Source organism: Tachypleus tridentatus, chromosome 12 (assembly GCF_004210375.1).
Source record: "Tachypleus tridentatus isolate NWPU-2018 chromosome 12, ASM421037v1, whole genome shotgun sequence".
NCBI lineage: Eukaryota > Metazoa > Arthropoda > Merostomata > Xiphosura > Limulidae > Tachypleus > Tachypleus tridentatus.
This window is the reverse complement of record NC_134836.1, coordinates 108,660,497-108,687,005: the sequence shown is the minus strand read 5'-3', so window position 1 is coordinate 108,687,005 and position 26,509 is coordinate 108,660,497. Positions and strand designations below refer to the sequence as shown.

The window sequence follows — 26,509 nt, the reverse complement described above, 5'->3', positions numbered from 1 at the left end:
AACTGCATCTGTTGTTTTGTGTACTTCTTAACCAGGACTTCTCTCTCTCTCTCTTGTTTTATAGAATGCATAAACTGCATCTGTTGTTTTGTGTACTTCTTAACCAGAACCTTTCTCTTATTTTATAGAATGCATAAACTGCAACTGTTGTTTTGTGTACTTCTTAACCAGGACTTCTCTCTCTCTCTCTTGTTTTATAGAATGCATAAACTGCATCTGTTGTTTTGTACTTCTTAACCAGTGAATGCATAAACTGCATCTGTTGTTTTGTGTACTTCTTAACCAGAACCTTTCTCTTATTTTATAGAATACATAACTGTCTCTTGTTTTGTGTTCTTCTTAACCAGAACCTTTCTCTTATTTTACAGAATACATAACTGTCTCTTGTTTTGTGTTCTTCTTAACCAGAACCTTTCTCTTATTTTACAGAATACATAACTGTCTCTTGTTTTGTGTACTTCTTAAGCAGGATGTCTCTCTTGTTTTACAGAATACATAACTGTCTCTTGTTTTGTGTACTTCTTAAGCAGGATGTCTCTCTTGTTTTACAGAATACATAACTGTCTCTTGTTTTGTGTACTTCTTAAGCAGGTGTCTCTCTTATTTTACAGAATACATAACTGTCTCTTGTTTTGTGTACTTCTTAAGCAGGATGTCTCTCTTGTTTTACAGAATACTTAATGTGTGTCTTGTTTTGTGTACTTCTTAAGCAGGATGTCTCTCTTGTTTTACAGAATACTTAATGTGTGTCTTGTTTTGTGTACTTCTTAAGCAGGATGTCTCTCTTATTTTACAGAATACATAACTGTCTCTTGTTTTGTGTACTTCTTAAGCAGGATGTCTCTCTTATTTTACAGAATACATAACTGTCTCTTGTTTTGTGTACTTCTTAAGCAGGATGTCTCTCTTGTTTTACAGAATACTTAATGTGTGTCTTACTCTACACATTTTTTTTTCTTTTGAAATAAAATTTTCTTCAAGATTTACAAATAGGTTTGATAATGTGTGTAAATAATTTAAGCTTCTTACTTGTATGTGAATTTCTTATGTTTTTTTGCTCTATAAAATATTTTTTTATTTTTATTAATTTTATTTTAAATTTTTTATTTTATTTTATTCTAAATATTTATTTTAGCAACATTATGTTGCTAAAATTGTTTGAATATGAAGTGTCTTTGTGGACACCATCCTGATACAGTATAGCAATGCTTTAAGCCTAACTAACTCCTACTGTTTTTAATGCATGCTTTAAAATACGTTTTAATAGATGTTGGTGCAGTTTGTTTCCATTCTTGTTTCAAAGTCTATTTCAAAACTATATATGCAAAACTATATGTTTGGAACCTGCATGACCGAAGAAGGTTTGTTTCTTCTATGTCTTGCATATATATTTCTCAATAAGTCTATTTCAAAACTAGTTATAGTGCTATATATTAGAAATAATTATGCTGTTGAAACATTGTTTCTTTGACAGTAACCTTTGTTTTTGCTTGTGAACTATTGCCACAGTAGGGTTCTCATTATCCTTGGACATTTATACATGTAAACACTTTATACAGAGATCCCACTTCCAACTCATAAAATGCAACCTAAGCCATACTACCCCCACTATATACTTTTCATTATAAAGCCACAACTGATTGTACGTTAGCATACTTTCAGATCCACATCAACTATACACTGTGAAACTGTATGATTTGGCTCTCATAACTTCATGAAATCTGTTCCCATATTAAGATAGTAACACTAGATGCATTAACTTTTCATCATTTTGTTACCTAGATAATTGCTGGTTATGCCATTTGGTCATTGAATTGCTATGTCCCTCTATATCAAGCACAAAGGTATTGAGATTCTTGATGGTGAAGTACCTAAGGTGTTTTGCTACATGTGTTTTCATTGGAAGCACACTGCACAATCCTCACAAATGAGACCCTGTTACATTGGGGCCATATTGGATGCAGGAAAATTACTATGAATTTATTCCAAAATTTCTGCCATAATACTCAAAAATGCAAGTTTGTTTCACTACACACGAATATTTTTTGGACAAAATACAGTATTCTTAAATGACCACAGGTATGTTAGATCATTTATAACCAAAATAAAATTGCAACTGTTTCATTTTTTTAACACTTGCAAGGGTCTACCATCTTTCTAGAATTTCTGTACAGATTTTTTACGACAGTAATCATATGATTTTTTGGTGAATCCTTGCTCTTGTACTTACTGAGGTTCAGGAATATTTCGAAAGAAAGTGTATCACATACCTAGTGTGTTCAGCAGAGCATTATATACATACCATACCACCAAGTTATGGTTTTATTTATTAGAAATAAGTTATTTATTGATTGATGCTGACTGAATGTATTTTGATAATTTTATTAACAACTTTTATTTTTTTGGTATATTTTTAGTGGGGTTATTCATGTTCAAAATGAAACATTTGTTATCCATCCATTTTTTGGAGTGGACTTACCAGTAAGTATGAACATTATAATGATTACGTAGTTGTATGGTAATCTTTTTTTCGTTTCTTTTTTGCTGTTGGGTCAGAATCCAACCTAAGTCCTACCATGTACAAGTCAAATGCTCTCAATGGAGCTAGATGGTTAACTTGCAAATTCTTGCTAGTAAGACACTTCTTAACAAGTGAAACTACTTTGTTCCTTCTCTCTTACAAACTAAACCTTATCTCATGGTCATGTACTAGCCTAATATTGAGCAACTGTTTTTCTAGAGGCAATTTCAAATTTATTTTTGTTGCTCCTATTAAGTATGAGAACCTTTGGGTGCTGGGTGAGTATGTAAGATCTTTGTTTTGCATCTTAGCTAAGGAGTTAATAAATTTGAACTCAGCACAAGAAATATTGGTGTCTAACACAAATTCATTCCACAACCCTGAGATAAGAGGGGGTGGAATTACCACAGATATAAGCTGTTTTAATTACACTTGCTAATGGAAATTCTTTGAATGTGTTTGTTTTTATTAGTAGATAAATGGCACAATCACTGTGTATTCCTCTGTTATTAATAGTACAATTATTACAGATTGGTTGTGGAAATTCTTTTCTACTTTGGATGTAATTAACATGGCCATGACACTTTGATTTCTGTATTTCTTGGTTAATTAAACCAGTAATTAAAAATAATTGAATAATTAAAGTAAGATTTTGTGGTTACCACTTTTCATGTTAATCTGATGGCCTGTTTATATCATTTAGTGTGACAACTGGTATAAGCCATTTTATTCAATGCTTAATTAACTGTTTGGAACTGGCAACTTTATCTTACAGGTAGCATGATTATTGACACTGATAATTTTAATATGCCAATTAAAACTAATAGGTTTATATGAGAGATTAACATGGTCATATTACCACATTATTGGAGTTAATTATTTTACTTTTAGCCTGTGTGTTTAAAAGATAACATGGATGTTAAGTTTCCCTGATTTATGGAGTTTAAAATTCTATTTGTTGGTTCACTTTTGTATTAGATGTAATTTTAATGCAAGAAAATTTGATTAGGCTTCAAACACATGCCATTACTAGTTAGACAATTGCTTTAACCAGCTATAAGCTATTGCATTAATGTTTCTGTATTACCTGTTTGTTTGCTAATATAAAATAGTTATCAATGATGCTTTAAAATACAGGCATTTTGTTTGTAATTATTAATTGTTCACGTGATGTTTGATTTTTAAAAGAATGAGGTAATGCAGTTTTCTAAATGGTGATTTTCTTCATTAGTAAAATTATCTGTTTGGAGTTTCTGATAAAAACAGTAAACAGAGAAGCATAGTTGAAGCATAGTTTGTTGTTTTTTAGGCTGACTTATTCTGGGTTTCACCTCTGTAATGTCCTAAGGCTGTGTATTGTGCATGTTAATATAATTATATGGACTAGAAAATGTATTGTGCATGTTTGTTAATATAATTAGATGGACTAGAAAACCATTTGAACAGAATGGAGCAATTTTACAAATGTAGTTAGATATGCTTAAATTGTTTTTTTCCATCTTTGTGGCCAAGGTTTCATCTATTGTACTTGGAATATGAAAGATGTTTTATATTTCAGATGGAACATCCTCATATCATTTACCAATACTTTGGAAGAGATAAAAGAATGTACTCTTGTGGTAGGTATTGTTAAATGTGTATGAATCTGATGGTTATGTTTTAATGTTTGTCAATGTTTAAGAAGTTGTAGCTCTCTTGATCTGTTAGTGTTTGATATTAATTTATAAATAATTTGTGAAGTGATAATAACTTTTAATTATTGATGAAAAGTGTAATTCTATTTAGTAAGTGAAATTTTGTACTTGGTTTCCTTAAAGTTAATTCTACTTATGATTCAAAGATGCTATTTACTTTTAAAATTAAAATGTTAATTTTTGCTAAACTATTATTTTTATATACATATATAAAGCATGATATTAATATTTTATAAAATTAATTGTAGTTGTAACATTTATCCAAGGTATAAAAGCTTAAATTAAACCAGTTTTTTAAAGTGGGTGTTGAGAAGTGGAATTATTATCTACACATGTAATACTTACAGAAAATACAGTAACAATTCTGGCCAATTTTGAAACGTATATAATCTTTAGTGTTTAAGAACTTTATGATAACGTGTCATCTCTCCTGATGAGAAACTTGCATGCGAGCATTTTCATTTATAAAAGTATTTTACCTCGTGACCTTGTGAAGAATTAGGGTTCCATTTGCAAATTCTAATGCCTTCAGCTAGTACTATTTATAAACATATCTGATAAATTTATCACATAACAATGTATTAAAGATTATCATACTTCATTATCCATAATGGTAAAATCAAGAAAAGCTATTGTTATCTGTAAATATGTGCATAAGAATGTAGTGTTATTCAAAGACTTGTGCAATAAATACTAACCTCGGGAAGAATACAAGAGTGCAATTTACTGTTCAGTTGGTTTACTCTCTACAAACTGTAGAGTATGAAGATTCTGAGATAATCAAGGGAATTTTGGGTAAAATGGTTAATGTGTAAATACATACTTTATGCACTTGAGGTTTACATTATTAAAGTATCTTGGTAACTGCCAGTTAGGTCTTTTTTAAGAATAATGTGTTGAATATATGTAAATGGTTATTAGTGAATTGTATAATTTCTCTTTGTGGAAATTGCTACCATAAAAATATTTTTAATAATTTGTTGTTTGTTTTTTTTTTTGTATTAGGAAACAGTTACTTGCAGGAGTGGGGATCCAGACACAGTAACGTATACTCAAAAAAATTCAAGGTAGGACATCAAAGTATAGACAGCTATAATAATTTAATGTAGTAAAGCTTTAATGTTATACGCCCAGTAATCTTCAAAACATTTTAAGGAATGCAAGTAATTTGTGAAGACTAATCTTTTATCCAGAATTACCATTATTAATAGCCATTCTCCATAAATTCTTTGTGGTGTTAATTATAAGTCAGTGCTGTTCAGTTGTTTTACTTAAATTGCTTTTGAATGCAATACAAGCTATATAACCTAGATCTTAAAATATATACAATTTTGTTAATTCTAATACAAGAATCTTTTAATTTTGTTTTAGTTGATTTAAAATCAATACAAATATTACTCTTAGTTACAAAATAACTGTTTACAGAATGGCTCCCTAGAACATCTCTATACTTACATTGGTAGTATACAGTAGTAGTGAAAGGTACCACGTATTTTAAGGATTAAGAAGTAGTGCATAGGAATAACAGGTTTACACACAACTGTTACAGCACCTTTTGGTTACTTTTTATTTCACTAAAGGTTATTTCAAACTCATTTTTCTGTTCCTTGTAAACATAAATAATTTTACTTGTTCTGTTACAGGGATATCTTTTATTTTACATTGTTTTTATTTTAATTTTTTCTTTTCAGAAATGTTATCTTTTTGATTTATTAAAAATTTCATTTTATTTTTCAGTCTATTTATGTAAATTTTTGGTGAGATTCATAACTGATGAACCATTTTAGGAATTTCAAACTACAAATTTATGTAAGTTATAATATTTTTTTCTCTGATTTGTTAATGATTTGTACCAGTTTTCATTTGGAATTTTTTGACAGAAATAAAGTTTACTAGTTTATTGAAACAGTTGGATTGTTTTTGCACGCTCTTCATTCTTTCTTTAAGAAATGTTTAAGTTGACGTTTTACTTGTCATAAAAGTAACCTAATTACATTTCAAATGTACGCTTGGTTAACTTCGTTTATGCACTACAACCATAGAGAAAGAATGGGAAAACAACTAGAAAATACAATGTTATTCAACAATTCATCAAACATTGATGACGGGTGTAATTATAATGCCTAACAGCTTAGTTATTTTTCATTGTAATAAATTCCAGAACTATAAATAACTGAACACATTTATCATCCAGATTTATAAAACACAATTACCAAGTCTAAACAATTAACTATTTATTCAAAAAAATTTATATTTCATTGTTACTGCAAAACTTGTTTATGTATCTTTACACACAGTTCAGTGCAGATCATTGGTGTTGATTTATAAACAGAAACATGAGGCATTAAATTGCAATAATATTCATATAAAGTTAATTTATTCATCTGTTTTTACTTGCAGTAGTTTTATTTTTTGAATTTATCTAATTTCAGAGGGATATACGACAAGTCACAAAATATATTGAGCTAGCCTTAGTATTGGATCAAGCCATGGTAATTTTGTCTTTATTTCAGAATTGAATGAGTGTGAATTAAAGAAAGTAATTAACCGATAAAAAGATTTGCACATTTGCTACTCTGGAGAAATCTGTCATCTGTTAGACTTTAGTAGATTTTGTTTTAATACAAACTTTCAATATTGCAGAGATATTGTTCATGTACTAAATAAAACACAGTGGCTCTTCTCATCTCTTTCCTTTTTTGGAAACAGACCGTTATATTTACTTTATATATAACATTTGATTAACCAACTGAAAGGTCCCCCGCTAGTACAGCGGTATGTCTCCGGATTTACAACACTAAAATCAGGGGTTCGATTCCCCTCGGTGGATTCCACCCATCTCATAATGAATGGGTTAACATAGTTACAAGTGAGAAAAAGAGCAGAGGGTGATCAAATAGTAAAAAAGGATTCAATTACGTACAAATTCAACATATTATATTATAATCTACTCTTCATAAATTCTTTTGTAATTGAGTCAGTCATTGAAATGCATTTACCAAATTATTACTGCTCTGTGTTAGGTGATATTGTTGAGATTAATGAAGCTTTGAGATGCAAAACAAAATTCATTTTGTGTTAAATCTATGTATAAAGAAATTATTTCTCAAGAAATCCATAAGTTCTAAGTTATTGTGTATGACTTTTTTCTTTGATATGGTTAAATAAGTTCTGCTCTGTGGCATTATTTTTAATCTTTAATTTCAGACAATTGCAACATATTTTCCTAATGAAACAGCCTATAGAATATTGAAAAAAACATATTGTAGTAAAGAAACATTTCATTTAAAGTCATTTGCAAATTGTTTTATTGCATTTTGTGAGACTATATTAAAGTCATTATCAGACTTGTGCTCTTAACTTTTAAAACAATTTTTAATGAATTAAGTTATTCTGACACACAGTTAAGTTAGAAGTTAAGACCGTGGTAATAATAAGCCAGTCAAATATTACATGATTTAAAAGTAAAATGATTTGTATATAAGCCATACATTAGTATCTGGATTGATATACAAATTATTTGATATATTTTTAGAACCCTACAGTCCAGTTTAGTTTCTCATGACTTAGTCATGATATTATATTTCTCAAGCTTTTAACTGTATGTTTGTACTAAAGGTACAATGATTATATTCACTGTATATTTTAATATTTCAGTTTGAAAACAGTACAAGAAATTTAGTTGTATCTGATGTCCTTCAGATAATAAATTGCGTCGACATGGTAAGTAATCATTTAGTGTTGTTTTTTTTAAAATAATTTTCATTGTTTACTTCAGTTGTGGGTATTTTAGTTTAATTTTGTGTATAAGTTTATTTTGAAAACAAGTACACCTAGCAATTTAACTGTGATTCTCTTGCACTCTTCTTATGTAAAATGTGCAAAACTTGCTTGTAAAGACAAGTTAATCTTTCAACACCACAAAACAATGCAGCTCAACTTATTGATAGTAGTTTAGGCTTTGAACAGAAACTTTTTAGAAAATTGTTTATATCTTGTCAACATTTAAAAAATTATATTCAACTATTTGTAGTAAGTTTGCAGAAATTTAGTCAACCTTTCCCAGGCAAGAGATATTTCATTAATATCTTCTGGTTTTAACTTTCTCATTCTTATAGTGGAAAAACTTGATTGAATGATATGATATTTAAAACAGGCTTCTTAAATAGTATCTAGTTTTAGCGTAAATGTTTTTATATAATTTAATTTTCTGTTTGTATAATATTTTTATTATGGACTTTCTAAAAGTTTAAGCCTTGAGAAAATGTTCATAAATACCTCCTTAGAAATTAAGCTTTTATAATCAGTCAGAACATTTTTTTTTTTGTATATCTGGTCAGTTACTACTTGTTTTATATTTATTAAGGAACTTGTTTATTATTATTGGCCCCTGTTGGCTCAGCAGTGAGTTTGAGGTCTCATAACACTAAAAATTGGGTTTTTGTACCCATGGTGGGCATAGTTCAGGTAACCTATTATGTAACTTTATGCTTGATAACAAATAAACATTTAATACTCTGTGAATTAAAGTATTCACCATTTGGAACTATAAACCATACAAAACCTAAACACTGATATATTGCACCTTTTTCAAAATGGTACTACTGTTACCTTTATCAAACATTGTCTCTCTTTTTTTTTTGCCACCAGTATTCTTGGTCCATATCAGTTTGTATCTTACAAGCATAGTTTGTTTCCAATAAATAATAATAAATTTGTGTTTGTGTTGTCTGAATATTATGAACTTAAAAATATGTTCAGTAGAAAAAAAAGATTGTAATTTACTGTTGTTGTTGTTAAACTCAAAATTAATGTGGTCTTTGAAAAATATTCTTGTGGCTTTAAACAAATAATTTTACAAAGAAATATTGTCAGTAATAAAAAAATATCTGTGGTTTGTTGTGAACTTTAAATTAAAATCCTTTGTTCACTGTTTTGGAAGTTATGGGTAGTTAATATGTCAAAATAAATAAACAAAGAAAACATCACAAGCTACTAAAGCCAGTTTATTAACTCTGTATTGACATGGATAGTTTTGGCTTTCCTCTATTGTTATTTTTAGCTATCAGCTTCAGCTGTTTTCATAATTGATCTTTGTAGTAATTTTGTTCAGACCACATACTTTGACATCATAAAAGGGTGACAAAAAAGAGCTGTAGTAATAAAACTGTTATCAGAGAAGAAAAATGAATTGAAAACAAGATATGGATCTATATTATATTTCACTATGGCAGTTTGTTATCAAATAAATCTCATGGATGAGCAGAAATATTCTAAAAAAGTCATAAAGGTGAAATTTCTCAGAATTAAATAAGTACCATGTAATGTTTGTACCAGTTTTGAAGTACTTTTAAGAGAAAAATTCAAGACATATAAAAAAAAAAAAATTAATTTTTTAAAAAAAATTGATATGAAAGTGAGCTTGAAACCTGAAAGTTGTATTAGTTACAACAGGATTAATTAGAGAGTATTAGAATAACAGTTTCATGTATTGATGTTTGAGATATGTGTTTGTACTTTCAGTTAAACATTTTTGGCTATAGTTTGCAATGGAAGTTTGTCTGTATTTCAATCATTTTCCAGTAAAAAAAAAAATTCATATTTATATTAATGTTTAAGACTTAAGTGATTTATTTTTCATGGTATTGTAAGATAAATGTTTCATATCTCAAGGAGTCAAAATGACAAATGAAATTTACTATTTATTTAACAAATATCTTTGTCTACAGTACTTGCAATACCTGATGTTGCAATATTAAAAAAAAAATTATTTTTCAGTACATGAAGTCCATAAATACTAGAATTTCTGTAGCATATATAGAAACGTGGGAATTTGAAGATCAGATGAAGTTAAGTAGGGATTTGAAGAAAACGGTCCTTGATCTTTTAGTGTATGCATCTCGACACCTACTGAAAGTTACTAAAGATGCCACTCATATGTTGACGTGAGTTCAGTATTTGGAATGCATTATTTTGTGCTAGTTATATCTTTATTTTCATGCAAAATTGACTATTGTATAAAGGCTTATGTTTTTTATAAAAATTACAAATTCTAAGATTGTTTCAAATGTGAATAAGTCCGGTCAACTAAAGATGATTTGGTGTCAGTTCTTTTGTATATTTAAAGTCTTATACAAAGGAACATGCTTTTAAGCATTTGGTTTTTAAAGATGAATTTTTTTATTAGAATTTCTTTAAAATGATCATATTATATGTTTGAATGTCATGTTTAAAATGTTCGAAAACTTGTAAGCTTTTCTGAACATTTATTAACAAATGAGCAAACTTTACTATAATGTGATACTCCTGGCTTATCTTGTTGTTTTTAGTTTAGTTTTATCCTGGATTCCATAAACTATAAAATGTTATGCATTGGTTTGCTTGACAAGTTATTTGTAATAGTGTTGTTGTTTTGTTTTTTAAACTAATACTAACATTACTGAGATCAGATTTCCAGTGCCAGAGTGTTGCATTTTTGTTTGCATTACATGTTTGCCAACCCCAAGACAATTTCTTTCAATTTTTGGCATCTGGTAAAAGTATTCACAATGATCGAACTTTAGTTGACAGTTACTAATTGCCTTCATGACAGTAAATCATTAATTACTGTCAAATTTATCCACATTCATGATAATAGCAAAACTCCAGTTTTGAATAGGTATTTTGATGAACTGATTTATTACAGTTTTGAAACTAAGTCTTCTCTCTGTCAATCACAACCAGACACCTGTTATCAATGTTTTTTTATTCTCTAACATGCAAGACAGTAAATTTGTACCTTCAGCTGTTGACCAAGTATATCAACTCACCAGCACCTTTTGAACATCATTCAGTCTTGTTGCTACACTAGCTTTAGATATTTTATACAAGTTTTATTTCAAGTTAAATTGGCAGTCGTTTGTCTAAAGGTCATGAAAAACTCATCTGCATGTGTTGCTTTTGGTGCATTGTGCTATTAATCTTACTTAAGGTATTATCAAATAGTTTCAAAGACATCTGAAAACTGTCATGTTTTTCTAAGACAAAGGTAATTATTGATTACAGAATTAATCTTTATCTTTCCCTAGACTGGGCTGCTAACTGTATTTGAGCTTAGACTTGTCTGTTCTAATTCTTTACTTGTGAAGACAGACTCCAATCTTTGGAGTTGAAATCTGGCCAACAAAATAGCAACAAGAAAACTAATATTAGTCAGTATTGGTTACAGTTGTTTTTTTTTGTGGCTCTATAAACTCATTTCTCCTTAAATAAGAAGAATTTGCTTCTGTTACATTCAATTCAGATGAAATTTTTCAGCTCTTATCATTAATTGCATCAACATGTTTTATCATTAGAATTATCTTCTAATGCCCTTATATCAACTTTAGCCACAAATGTCATCATGCTTGGCTGTGTCATTTTTTACATGAATGACTGTTTATTAGTTTCTATAAACTTCTTGGTAGAATGATACACCCTGCAGTATTTATCAATGGATAACTGTCACAGCACAGTGTGCAAGTATGTGTCACAGTGGTCCTTTCACTAACATAAAAAGCCTATATCTGAGGTAAGGAGATATATCAACATTTAAATAATATCTCCTATACAAGCTTGAAAGTAGGTTTCTCAGTGGGCCTTTTTATTTGTGTCACAGATAAATTCTTCATTTTAATGTTACCTCTATGAAATATCAGACTGGACCAGAAATGCTTTCTGCTGTAGATTTTTATGCTTTAATTGATGAGAGAGTAACATTTGGAGCAGTGTTTGGTTGAAATTCATGAACAATTGACTGCGAGATAAACAGCTGGAAAACTGACATATTTTTGGTTTTATTATGTATTCTTTCACCTTGTTAGTCCAAGGTGTTTGATATCCCTTAACATGTGAATAATAGTTTCTACTTTGTTTTCATCTTTTGTGTAACAGCTCCTAGAATGGCCCAAGGTTTTTTGTTGTTTTTAATCAATTACATACTTTTAGCCATAGCTCTGACAACTCTTGACCAATTTCAGATTTAGTTTTAGACTTGGGAGGGAGGCCAAACCCTTTTAATTGATATATTTGACCATACCCAAGGTCTCTTAGATTAATTTACTGTGTCTAAAATAATTTCAATTTGAGGGTAGGTTGGTTGAAATCATGTTGAGCAGTAAAATCGAATCAGGTATATGAATGCTTCCTGCTTGTTGTTGCTAGCACACAAAATTATAGTTAATAAAAGAGGAAAAAACAACAAACAGTTGTTGTAGATTAATTGACTTGTATCCTGACTAAAAGAATTAAGTGCTGTGGTTACTGAGGATTCCTTCTTGTTTTATACTGTGGTATTTTATAAGTTTTTTGTGTACCTTGAAAAAACATGTAGGAACTTATGAAAGGTTATATAAGTGGAATATTTATGTTGTAATTCAAATGGAGAAATATAATATATTCTTTATCTCATGTTAAGAAATAGTTTATCTTTTTTTAATGCTTGTAAAAAAACTGAATGTTTATTTATTGGAAAATTGTAGAATACATACATAAATCTTAAATAAAATGCAATAAATTCTACACAAGTTTCTTTTCTTAGTGGACGTACATTTGTTGGTAATGTGGTAGGAATGGCAGTTCCTGACTCTATTTGTAAAAGTAATGCAGTTGGTGTAAGTCAGGTAAGAAGATATGATAGTATTGTCTACTTATATACCAAAATATTATATTTTTTCTTATATTTTGAATATGTATTTTTGAAGTTATAAATGAGCAAAAGTGATGGGTAAAGCTTAATTTAATCAAACAAATATACCTGTCTCCAGTGATGAGGGTAAGTTTGTTAATCTATCAATTGAAATTATTTCATGGACTTTAAAAAGGTAGATTGTATTGTACTCCTTAGTTTCAATCAAAAGCTCTGAGCTACTTGTATTCCCCACCATGAAAAGTAATTGTTGAGCATTTCAGTCATGCTAAGAGTTGCTCAATAATAACATATGGAAAATCTACATTTTTATTTTTTAAGTTAATCACATTTTGTAATATGAATAATAGTTTGGTTAATTTCTAACAATTTAGTGTAGAATATCCTGCTTGTGAAATAAAAGTTGGCACCAGCATTATTCATATTTGTTCTATCATTTCAAAAGTGAATATTGAGCTTTATTTCCATGTGCAACTTTTCATATGCAGCATAGGAAGCAGGTGCCATGACTGGGAAACATATGCCCAGACAGACATGGTTGGCAATATGTATATAAAATTAAGTTCTGGTCAAAGGAAGTTATATATCAATCAGATCTAAGCATCAAACAAGTAATGAACGTAACGTAATTTAATATACCAATTTTACTTATAATAATCTCATGAATTTTGGGCCTATTTAGACGTTTTATGTTAGTTCTAAACCCTTGCCAGATTATCTGTATAATATGAAATGTGTAATAGAAATGAAAATAAATGATGTATACATTTTTAAAAATTTTAACAAATTTTATTAATCAAACTAATGTTAGCACTTAGAATAACACTTTAATTTACGAAACTCGTAAAATTTTTGCTTCATGCACTATTGCTAATTCCTTGTCTCTTGAAAATTGTGGCACTAATATACAAAAACTGTCTCATAATCATCTCTGAAAACATCTAGTGACCAAAATTATTCACAGTGTAGGGTAGGTTAACACCAGAGATAAATTACTGACTTTTATTTTTTAACATTAGAATTACCCCTTTATGACTCGGTGCTATGCTTGAGTGCAGAGTGTGGATAAACAATTGTGTAGCTTTGTGCTTATAGAGTTTGGGAGGAGAACACAATAGATAATAAAGAGAAAAAAAATGTTTATGGTAATAATGATAATAAAGTAAATTTAAGAATACAATTACACAAGAAATAAAGATATTAATACCATGGTCAAAATAAGTTAAGTAATAAAAGAATCATAAATATCTCTGCAGTATCAACATATTCAGATACATTACACTATTTAACAACTAGTTGTTTATGGATATAACTTGATTATCATGAGTGTTTATCACAGGTTTAACATGTTACAGTAATTACCAAATCCAAAGATGGGTTATTGGTTAGATTACTGTATTCCTCTTGATATGTACATTTATTTACAGACTAAGTTTTGAAAGGAGTGTCTAAACTAACATTATGAAAGAAAAACTGTTTGATCTCTATATATTTAACTACATTTTATTGGTTAAACACTGATGTTCTAACTTATGTAAATCCATTTTCTTCACAATGTTTCTTCAAGGAGTATATAATTCTGTATTAAATCTCTTCATGAGTTCTTATGTTATGCTAGTTATTATGTATCTTGCTTTTCATAAGATATAATTCGAGTATGTTTTTCATTAGATATGGAGCTATGTTTGTGTTCTTCGTGAGATATAAGTTGATGCTATATTTGTTATACATTAGAGCTTTAAAGCACCAGATATAGCCAAGTGGTTAGCACACCAGACTGTGAATCTTTTGTGTATCCAGGCATGAACATATGAAATAAATAAAATAAAATATTCTTCATAAGATATAATTGTATATTATTTTTTTCATTTGGTACAGAGATATTCTTGAGTTTTTTGCATAGGATGTAATCCTATGCTAGTTTATTTATGAGGTGCAAAGATATTCTCAAATATTTCTTAAGATATTTTATTTTTGAGACACAAAATTTTGTTCTTAATAAGGTATAATTCCACATTCTCTAATTACTTGTGAATTAATCACATTGATAGTTTAATGTAACAACATAAAACAGCATAATTTATATCAGAATGTTTACAAAATTTATGTTGTGCAAGCTTTCCTTGAATATTTCCATTAAGATTTCTAGTTTTATTCGCACAATATCAACTGTAAGTTGTTCACATCCATCTTGCACCTAACAGGAAACTTTCTGCTAATCCAAATTAAGTCCAGCCTGTTAAATTTGAATACACTGAAAGGAAAAAAAAATGTAATATAAAATTCCACTTGTTTAGGTAACCAACATATTTGAACCTAATGTAGTAGCAGTAACGGTAACCCACATGCTGGGCCACAACCTGGGAATTAGTCATGACCATTACAGTAAGTGTTATTTGTTTCTTTAGCTACATTCATTTCTTAGAGTATAAGATTAAAAACAATAACTAAAATTTAAATTTGTTCACACTATTAAAATTTTGTAGAAATAGCAATACTTGTGTTACAAGTGAGGTATTGAGTTTTAAAACCTGAAGAGGGTTTGTAAATAAAACATTGATGGAGCAAAATATAGAATTAACAGATGTATTTGTTTCATATAAACTATTCATTTTGTAATTAACTTTAAAAAGTGCCATCTACTCTACCAATGGAGTTCACATTTTATATAATGTGAGTAACTTTATATTCTTGCTTATTACAATACTCACTGTTAAGAACTCCCCAAAATTACTTGGTGAAATAACTCTTTGTAAATGAAAAACATTGAAAGTATTAGTGTTTTTGGTTAATATTATACTTAATCTCAGGAATGTTCAGTGTGTGTGTATTAAGTCTTATAATTAATTATCAATTTGAAAAACATGTTTTAATCAGTGAAATACTTAGTTCTAACTTTATTGAGAAAAAAATAAGTGTTTTTTTTATTAACTTGAGATTGTTTTTCCTGTATCATACATATTTCAATCATTATACATGTACATTAGCCTATAAAAAAACAAAGTTATGGAAAATGTAAATTCATTAAGGTTAATCTTAAAAATAATCTGTGTATTTTTTAATTTTTTTTTACAATTATAGTTCAGTTTGTATAGCCATTTAAGAAAAGTGTTTTCTGTCCATAAAAATGCCAGTTAATTGTTAAAGTGGGAAAAAGTTAATTAATATTTCATCTTTTTTGAAATAAGTTCATTAGAGCCATAAAGAAAGGTTGAAAGAAACAGTTGTGTTATTTACTACATGTACTAAATTACCTATTTTTTACTTGTAGTGGTCGGGAGAATTTAGATATCTTGTACTTTAAAATGTTCTTTATAGACTTAACTATGATTGTTGAATTCTCAATTGGATTCTTAAAAATCAAAACATGGGTTGTAATTTGTTACACTTGTGTTGAAGTAATTGTTAAGATAAGCAAATTTGGTCAGTACAGGCATTGCTATTAAATCAATGCACTAGGAAATACGTTTGACTAAATTTACCAGCATAGGTTGTTTTAAATCAAGAATAACTGCAAGGTTGAGAATGCTATACTGACATGATTTTGTATGTGCAAATCAGTAAGTCACATGCCAGTCATAACTGGAAGGAAGTTTCATGACATTTCATAAGTAGTTTAATGCCACCAAAAACTGATCACTTTTGTAAAGGGCACATATGTACCTACCCTTTCTAATGTAAAATATTTGTACACGTGAATGATGTGTTCAGATCGCATATGTAAAATTTTCAAGATGGTGATATCCCTTGTATTTAATGGCAAAATATATCGATCAACTTGGAGAATAAGGACCATCTACAAAGGGTTCTGTAAGAAGTCATTCCCCAGCTTTGGTAAGCCAAGTGCAGTTGACTTGTAACAGTTGAATATCTATGAGCACAAAGGTCAATGGCTGTAGTTTCTCGTATGTTCTGGGTAATAGTACAAAACGTAATCATGATGGATCTCTTGCTGGAAACGAGACCAAAAGGTTATGGGTTTGTTGAAATAAGACTTCTAGTCATACCTTTCATTTAAATGACATGTCATAAGTATGTGGAGAATGATATACAATAATAACTGTAATGTACCTGAGGGCATTGCAAACTGCAAGGAGGGGGGTAATTAGAAACTAACTGGGTCATATATTACCTCTATTAAAACATGTATATCTTTAAGTTCTAGCAAACATTGCCTATTTATTTCTAACTTTGATATAAACATCAGTGCTCAATATTGCAGAAAATATGATAAGCATTTTATTTTTTAATGTTTACAAGACTCAAAAAATTGCTGTTAAGCAGTTCTGCCACATACCTGGTAACCTTTGATCAGTGCCACCATGGTGTCATTGAAGTATCCACCATGGTGTCATTGAAGTATGCTGATATGAGGAAGAAAATGTGGGAAAATTGTGGCTAATGTGACATTATTAATCACCTGTGTTGATTGCTAATCTATGCAATCAGAGCAGTGGATGGTAGTGATAATTATAGAAGGGGTGTTAATTAAGGGCAGTATGGAAAGTATTTGTTATTCCAAACCTTACATGCCAGACAAGTTATCAAATGCAGTGGATTTCAGTATGACTGGATTGTTGAAGTGTGAGCTGGGAACTTTGATCCTTGTACACTAAATAGATTATTGAAAGTCCAAAGGATGAAGAGAATGTTTTGGATATGATACTCTTACAGCAGAGGTTTTTGTGATGGAAACTACATTGCAAGGCAATTTCAAGATGCACAATTGTTGGATACAGCATGACCAGATGAGGCAACACAAACTTTAACCAGCAAGGTGCCAAAATAGTTTTAATAGTGTACTCAACCATCTGTAGCCTTAGATTGTACAGTGACACTGGCATCACAAAAATTGAAAAAAATTATAAAACTGAAAACATCTAACTCCCTCTAGTTTTCCATATGTAGTCATTCATATAGCAGGACTTTTCACAGTGATAATTGTTAGTCGTCATTCTATTACGTGAAGCTTTTGTTACTTTTAGTTATTCTTGCATCTAAAAAACAATTGGCACACAGTGATATTGTTAAATACTTGTAATAATAGTGTTATGAATTTTTTATGTTTGATTTATATGGACCATCTATATTTGGTAAAATAAAAGAAAAACTTTAGGACTTCATGTATGATGCAGATTATTTTAACTGATAAGTTTTATTTGGTAATGACTAACTACTGTTTTCTGTTTTGATCCTGTATATTATAATTGGATAGCAATTCAATATCTGTTTATTATGAAACCAGGAAAGTAGTTTTTACCATGTTTACATATTTTGATCATTTTAAAATAAAGATTTTCGTTTACAGATGAGTGTTATTGTCCAGACTGGTGGGGCTGTATCATGGAACAAAGTATCATGTAAGTTTTAGCATTAAAGTTTTTCTAAACAACAAAAACAATTGAAGAAAGATTATCCATTTTTATAATTTCATTTTTGACAATCCTTCCATGGGGCCAGGCACCCAGGATTTTGAAGAACCTAATGTTTCAAATCATTCTGGATCATTTGTTTATTGGCTAATACTGATTGGACAAAAAAAAGTAAATGATTGTTACACTCTTTGTGTAAACTGAATCCACAAAATGGATATTAACATAATATCAATATTCAGTGAGCAAGCATATTAATCTTGTTTTGCTTGATAAAGCTGCATTAATACAGGAAAAGAAGAAATTAGCTGGTAAGTGCAAAGTACACGTGTGTGCAGTACTTGGGGGACATGCTCTTAATGTCAGTGTTGATCTAATGGTTTAGATCAAGGGCTCAAAATGGCATGAAAAGCACATGTGAAACCACCACAAAGTAAATTAAAGGCCCAAAGAAAGAAAAAAAGGAAGGATTGATTATGATATTCCATTGGAGAGTGATGAAGATGAAATGTCTAGCGATACTTCTGAGGATCCCTTGAATTTTCTGACACAGAAGAAACAATGCAGATCATCCAAGAACTCAAGTGTGAAAGTAAAGCATTGTTGGTGTATTTCAACAGGACATGGGAACAATGTCTATTCAATGCAGGGGTTCTTTGGAATTGAATTTGCAGTGACATCAAACTTTCCAAATGAAAAAGCTCAGTGAAAGGCATCCAGTTTCAGTACTCCTGACAAGAACAGTCGATTGCTTCTGTTCTGGATGATTGTATTGAGGATTCAATGCACCATCTTACTCCCAGGAGATCCAGATGGTCTTAGGAACATGATTGCAAATGACACTTGTAAGAAATCTGGTGATACAAAACTATTATCATTTGTCAACAACGTGCAACAAGCTCTTCCAGATAAATGTATTCAGAGAATAGCTATAGTTGCATGTCTGTGTTAGTCAATGACAAGCAAAGAAGTTTGAGAGATTCAAGAATACATCTTTTGAAATGGCTAGATGGCACTTTTGTTGATTTGAAGTTTGGGTTTCAGCTAGAACCTACAGTACAGTTTGTCCAGCATTACCATAAGCAAGCTGCACTGAAAGCAGTAGAATGCCATTGATTCAGGTGATGAGAATTGTCCCACTGATGCCAAGATTAAGGCCTTTGTATCTACTTTGAAAACAAAGAACAAGATTGGAAAAAAAGAACACAACACACTGTTTGATCTTAGCCAAGAGGCTGAGTGGGTAAGTCAACAATACAACACATCTAAGTTTACTACTGTGTACTGTGGAGTCAAAAACTTGTGATAGCATCACTGAATTTGCGATTTTTTTTTTTTTTTTGTAAAACTTTCTGTAGAATTTTAGTTCAACCTGAAAACATTAAAAATAGTCATAGCTCATTCTAGCATGATGTTATATATTAAGGTTTGCCATACAGCCCAAATCCTGTGTGCTTGGCCCATGGAAACACTGTTAAAGTAACTATTATGTTTACATTTCTACTTTTAAAACTATTTTTCAGTTGTAATATTCTTTTATACATGGATTTTCAACAAAATAAAGGGATATGGTCTTCTAAATGGAAAGTTTGCCAGATATATTAAATTACAGAAAGTTGATAACCAAAATTTATGCAAAAATATTCTGTAACAATAGATCACTAGCAGAGTGCATACCAAATGCAATGAAAACAGGGGTCTGTGTTTATAGTGGGTATTTGGAGAGTACACAAAAAGAATTCTTTATTAGTCTCACCAGTTCAGTGTGAGCCTCTGTGTAAGCTAAAATAAAAATAAACTGTAAATAAAATTACCTTGTCAAACTAAAGGAAATACAAGCTAGCTAAATGCAAGTGAAACTCTGTCTAAAGTTGAACCTAAGAAAGTTGTATCAGGTTAGTCTGTTTTTTTTCAAAATCTTTAGGGCTCTTAAACATCATTTTATCTGAAATAACACTTAGGCCAAGTCTCTAAAGTATGAAATAAGAACAGTAATAAGAATACTGCTTGGAATCGGAGAGACTGGCCTTAAACTTTCAATGCACAAGAAATGGAGCTAGGCTACTCATAGTGCAAACCTTTCACATTAAAACTTAATCCCCTCATAGTCAAATGCTGGCATTGGGAAACTCCTAGCAATTACACAGTCCTCTGACAAAGACAGTTGTTACTTTTTGATGGAATCACAGGTATCCTAAAAACATTTCATTCCTGTGTGCAACTAAAACAAGAGGTCTACCTGAGCATCTTTTTATATCCACACTGAACACAAATAGAATATCATATACCACACTATTAAATGAATTTTGATAAAAGTAGTGCACATTTTGAAATGCACAATACTTAGTTTTACTTGTACAGTTTTATTTCATACATTATATTCTATCCACCTGCATATTTAAAGAAAATTATTGTAGTGAGTATTATTATCAGACTAAGTAAATTAGGTTTAAGCTGTTTAAGTATCTTCTATTCTAATTGTTCAGACTTTTCATGTTAATTTCATCCTTCTGTAAAGTTTTGTTTTTCCCTTCAGGGGTCGCGATTCTATCCAGCCATATCAATTTTCCAACTGCACAAAAGAAGATTACCTCAAAACTTTTAAGCTAGGAAATGGAATATGCCTTCTAAACAAACCTGGCGAGGTAATGTATGCTCTTGTATTCGTAACATATCTTTTAAAATCATAATTAAAAAACAATTCTGACTTGTGTTTGTCTTTTATTCTAAGTACAAATAAACTGCTGCACATGTAACCCTTTTTGACACAGTAGCATTATGCTGACCACTTTTGTATTTGTAAATGTATGTCATTATAACCATTTTATGATTTGGAATACAAGTTAGATTATTTTGATGAATTTAGAATGAAATAATAAAAACATTACATGACATAGCTGGATACTATGTGGTTACACAAAATGCCCGTAACCATTGCTCTGAAAGTTGGGCTTTGTGTATGTTTATGAACAGCAATGCATCCAAAGTCCTAATAATGACAACGGCATCTTCTAGTCTGATTTGTATAAAGAAATTCTGCAGTGAAACTTGTTTTGTTTCATTAAATCTAATATGAATGGATGATATTTATCTTAACATGTATATTGTTTATAAACATTACTGCTACATTTCTTTCAGAAATTACATACTGCTTTTTAAAGATAACCAGTATTAATTTCTAATGTCATGTTCATAAGGCTCCATGGTTTCATGCTAGTAGTGAGAATTAGGAAAAAAAATGGAGCTCTACAGCTAACTAATACATAGATGGTGAGAAAGAAAGTAATTCCAGCTTTCAGACTTTATATTTATGATCTTGTTAACATAGAAGCTTGAAAAACATTAATTAAAATACACTTTTACTCTTTTGTGATACCATCAAATTTACAAATTTCCTTTCTTAAAACTATTTGAACTAGAAATAAATTGGAAACTAGTACAAAACCACAGATACACAGCTACAAGATAACAGATGTTATCTACACAAGTTGGAATCTTAAATAAATCTACTCTCATATAAATATTAGTTGTAGAGGGGGTAATCAAAATTAGGGTTAGCAGTATATATTTATTTTATCCAAAACAAATGTTAATGAAAACAAAGTTGTTGTTTTTTAAATTTGAACATGATATACCATAGATTGTTGAGAGATTATTTCAACACTGTAAAGTTTTGTAAAACACCTGGTGAAGTAATACATACTTCAGTATCTTAAAAATATGTCATTTAAAAACATATTGGAAAATACAATGTCTGGTTTTATTGATTTACTTTTAACCTAACAAACTGCCTATGTTTTTCTCTTGTACTAATACTTTTGATTTTTATTTAAATAAGGATATTTATACTTCATACTAAGTGATACTGTGTTAGTATTTTTTGTAACTGAGAGACACTACCAGCAATATAACATAATTGAATTGGATTGTTAGTATCAACTATATATGATCTGGAGGTATTGTGTAAAAGCACAGTTTGTTATATATAGAAACACAAATATTGGTAGTTGAACTATTTTGTTAGTTCATGGAACTATTTTACACAGGATTAATGACAGTACTGCAATGTACTTGTTTTTTTATATTCAGTTATTATAAATTTTATTATTATTTACTAAGGATCTAAATTTCTACACTACATCGATAATTTCATTTATTACATAAATTTCTGTGGGCAAAGCATTTGTATACTAATGAATACAGTTTTTTTTCTGCCACACATTGTTATTTATTCTTTTTATCAGCTGCTCAACATTTTAGAGTTGAAGCATTTAGATATTTTAAAAAAAATTTAACTAAAATTCATGAATCAGTTTGTAAAAAAAAAAAAAAAACAATGGAAAAAGGTACAAAAGAGAATTTAAAAAAAATTGCTGATGTCAGACAACTTTGTACGTGAAATATTGAAAGAGTTGACTTTCAGTATAACAAGAAATAATTACAGTGTATATTTAATGCAATTTAGAAATATTGAATAAACTGAAGTTTGAAAAGTTGACCAAGAAAGCAAAGAAGAAGAACAAATATTTTAGCATTAGCCTAATTTCATAAAAGATTGTTGGTTATGGGTTTTGTTTCCTCCAAGTTAAATTTAAACACGCGTATGATATTTGTTCAATAAGTTATTACGATTTCATCATTTTTCAGTTAGTAGTCTGGTTCTTACAATAATCTTGGATTATTTGGCAAGATATTGATCTTTTATGAAATAAATATTCAATACTGACAGTAGAGTTATGTTGTAAGTATTATATATCAGGTTTTTTGTTTGTGTGTGTAGTTAGAAACTTTTAAATCATGTGGTAACGGGATTGTGGAAGAAGAAGAAGAATGTGACTGTGGAAATATACAGGTGAGATTAGTTGTTATATAAATATACAGGTGAGATTAGTTGTTATATAAATATACAGGTGAGATTAGTTGTTATATAAATATACAGGTGAGATTAGTTGTTAAGTTTAGTTATTTTATGTGTCATTATTAATTATTATTTTGTACAGCTCAATTTTTCAACAATTCAAGACCAACAATCATACTATGTTGTTGATTATACGTTCTTATGTAAACTCTGTACTGTTATTTTATTATGCTCTAAACTCAGTCCACAACTGTATTTTAGGCTTTATCAATAATGCTTTAACATGGGCTAAAGTCAGCACACAGAGGTATTTGTACAGATTATGAAAATGTGTTGATTAGATATCTTTTGTTGTGATAAACAAGATGATTATAGAATCATAATTGCAGGGTATGTGACTTGTTTTTCTGTAGCTAAATAATCATGCAATAAGATTGTCATAAGAGGTAGGAACAAAGAACACAGCAAAGTGCAGTAGACTTCAAAACTATAACTTAGCCCTATTGCCACGGGCATCCTTTACTGCACATGTCACAAGGTTTTAGTGGCTTACCTTCAAAATTTAAACTACTTTTTTTTTATGTTATACCAATAAGTATAGCATAAAATCAAAGCTAATAATCCAAGTTTTAATGATATATACAAGTTTTATGTTCTTAATATTACAAGACAGCTTTTTGTCTGAATTTCAACTGGTGTGAGAGATGTCATTTTCTCTATGCATCCATTCTTCTATATTTTGTTCACCAACCCTCCAATAAATATGAAACTTAATGTAAATTACTCACTATAAAATTGTCATTTCTCAGACAAACCACATTTTTTATAACCTCTAATTTTCTTTGGTTAGAGTTATCAAATAGAGAATCAGACCCCTTTTGCCACACCCACCAGTTACATCCTCTCTTTCAATATTTGTTAATTTTTTTTTTCATGTTTAATATTACATTATGTATAATCAATAGAATGTCAAGGTTTTCAGCTATCAAATGATATATTATATTACCTTGTTTTCTAAATAGAGAATTGTCATTTTCACCATTAATAAAAGCTTTGTTTCCTACAACAACAAAAAAAGATTAGATTGAATGGATTTGCAACAGCCATTGTCATATAGTTATAAAACCAGAAAAATTGTGATAGTTAAGAAAAATTGTCTGTTTTGTTCATGTCTTTATTCTGTTTGTTGGTTATCACAGTTATATTCAGATCCATAAATAATTCTCATTTTTATTAAATTCCACACAGTCTGGTTCAATTACTTTAGAACACAGTTGATAAGACAAGTTATTATTTTCTACTGTGTTATTGCAAACTGATCTGTAATAATTTCATTTTTAAAATTGCCACTCTATGCTGTCTATGGCTAAACACACAGTCTAGATCTATTTGTATCTATCTAACTAACTTGAACTACATATCAGACATGTATTTATTGCTTGACCAAGGCTTAGAATGTTCCACATGTTAAAAAATGTAATGATGCAACAATGCTCAATTAAAATGAGAAACTCGGAAGGTTTTAATAATATGATGCAATAATACACTAATTGCCAATTCACAATAATTGAGTTACACAACATGGAGTTTGTAAGCAGTGATGTAAACAATCTTGCATTAAACTGTTTCTTAAAATAACTAAATTTAACATTTGCACAATACTTGAATGGAAACAGTTGCGTATATCTACCATTGTTTATAATGGTATATTCTAAATTTTGAGCTTTGCTTGTCGTAAACTTCTTGGCTCCATTAAAATATTTTCATTATTCTGTCTTTTTTTTTTTTTTATCTTGGTCAGTATAGTGGGTTTTGCTTTTTATGCTGGACCCTTGCTGCTAGTATTTTTGGATTTGTTTGTTGTGGTAGAACTTTCTTAATTTCTGTCCATTTTGTGGGTTTTGTTTTATAAGCTGTATCATTTTTAATATTAATCAGTAATTTAGATTTTTTTATTATAATACTTTCCTTTATATTGGTCACTGCTGAGTTTTGGTCTTGGCCATCATGCTTTTTATCTATCCTTCTTCACCACAGTCTGTTTTAATGTTTTTTTTTTTATATCCTGACTCATCAAATACTTCGGATATTGTTTCTCATGTTATACCCCCCCCCTTATATCAGTCAACATGTTTAATCAAATAAGATCATAAACACTTGTATATAGGAATTATATATTTTACCTTTTGCCACTAATATTTAGCATGATCAGTTATTTAGTAGCAGTTTAGCTTTGGTATTTGTTGATTTCTTAAAGAAAGATCTGTTTTAGGACTGTATACAAGATGATCCTTGCTGTGATCCAATAACGTGCAAACTGAAGTTAGAAGCACAGTGTTCAGCAGGTCCTTGCTGCATTAATTGTAGAGTGAGTATGAACTGGGAATATAAATAAATGTTGTTTGTTTGAAATGTAGACAAAGACGATCAACCCCCAGATTTATCTAAAAATAATACTTAAGACTGCTTTCTGACCAAAATGCATTTTTATGTATAGAGAAAAACTTCTAAAAGTATGTTGTTCAATTTTCAAATATGTGTGGTGACTGAAATGCTAACCTACACTAACAAGTTGAAATAAACATTTTCTATGTGTACCCATGAACATTTTAAAAATCTATTTAAAACCATGGATGAGTATTTTTAAGGTGGCACCTTGATATATTTTGAGCTGCATTTTCTGATGCACGTGCATTACACTGTTTCTTCAGAAAGCATTTATTTATTGATGCACAAATTTTCAATTTCTGTGTTTACATGTAAATTTTTTTTTTCTTTTCAAAAACATAACTTTTCCAGTTGGAATGCTTCTACATTTTGAGAATTTCACCCTTGATAAAAACCACTTTAAAATTCTTAAACTTCTCCCTTAGAGAAAAAAATATAAGTCACCAAATCTGAAAAGAAAATCAAAATTATCCATCCAGGGAACTTGGTATTGAACTATTCTTAAAACAAACTGTTAATTAATATACCTCAACAAGCACTCAACAACCACCTAACTTCTTTTCAATAAAAACAAATATTTTAAACAAATAGATCTACATACAAAAACTTTCACCATCTGTTTAATGTTACTGTATTACTTGCTGTACCTGTTAATATATAATTTCTTCATTTTTGCAGTAAACTGCTGAAGGTGGATTGAATTTTAACATGAAGTGTTTGGTATTATTGTTTTTTTATAGTTGCAGTCTGCTGTTTAACGCAATGATTTTTTTGTATGAGCAGAGATATTTTGATGTATGGACTTTTAACAGTAAAAAGAAGTTACTGTAAGATTATATAATACTGCATCATGATTGAAAAACTTTTACATTTTTACTTCTGTCATAGAACTATAATCAAAATTGGTATTCCATTATTTAAATCTTTTAATACAACAAAAACAACCCTTAA

At 29.6% G+C, this 26,509-nt stretch overlaps 1 protein-coding gene across 3 annotated transcripts in view; it reads left to right on the top strand.

Moving 5' to 3' along the window:
- Positions 1-26,509, top strand: part of LOC143234307 (disintegrin and metalloproteinase domain-containing protein 23-like) — a 77,343-nt gene that overhangs the window by 28,686 nt on the left and 22,148 nt on the right. For 2 of the 3 annotated variants that reach the window (XM_076471575.1, XM_076471574.1), the window contains 12 exons: positions 2,418-2,481; positions 4,080-4,140; positions 5,221-5,282; positions 6,648-6,707; positions 7,873-7,938; positions 9,994-10,160; positions 12,773-12,854; positions 15,178-15,265; positions 18,189-18,240; positions 20,789-20,897; positions 23,033-23,104; positions 25,383-25,478. In XM_076471575.1, the coding sequence (XP_076327690.1) occupies positions 2,418-2,481; positions 4,080-4,140; positions 5,221-5,282; positions 6,648-6,707; positions 7,873-7,938; positions 9,994-10,160; positions 12,773-12,854; positions 15,178-15,265; positions 18,189-18,240; positions 20,789-20,897; positions 23,033-23,104; positions 25,383-25,478 (979 nt within the window). Of the gene's footprint in view, positions 1-2,417; positions 2,482-4,079; positions 4,141-5,220; positions 5,283-5,952; positions 6,025-6,647; positions 6,708-7,872; positions 7,939-9,993; positions 10,161-12,772; positions 12,855-15,177; positions 15,266-18,188; positions 18,241-20,788; positions 20,898-23,032; positions 23,105-25,382; positions 25,479-26,509 lie in introns of those variants that run through there. The other variant, XM_076471576.1, reaches the window with a different exon arrangement.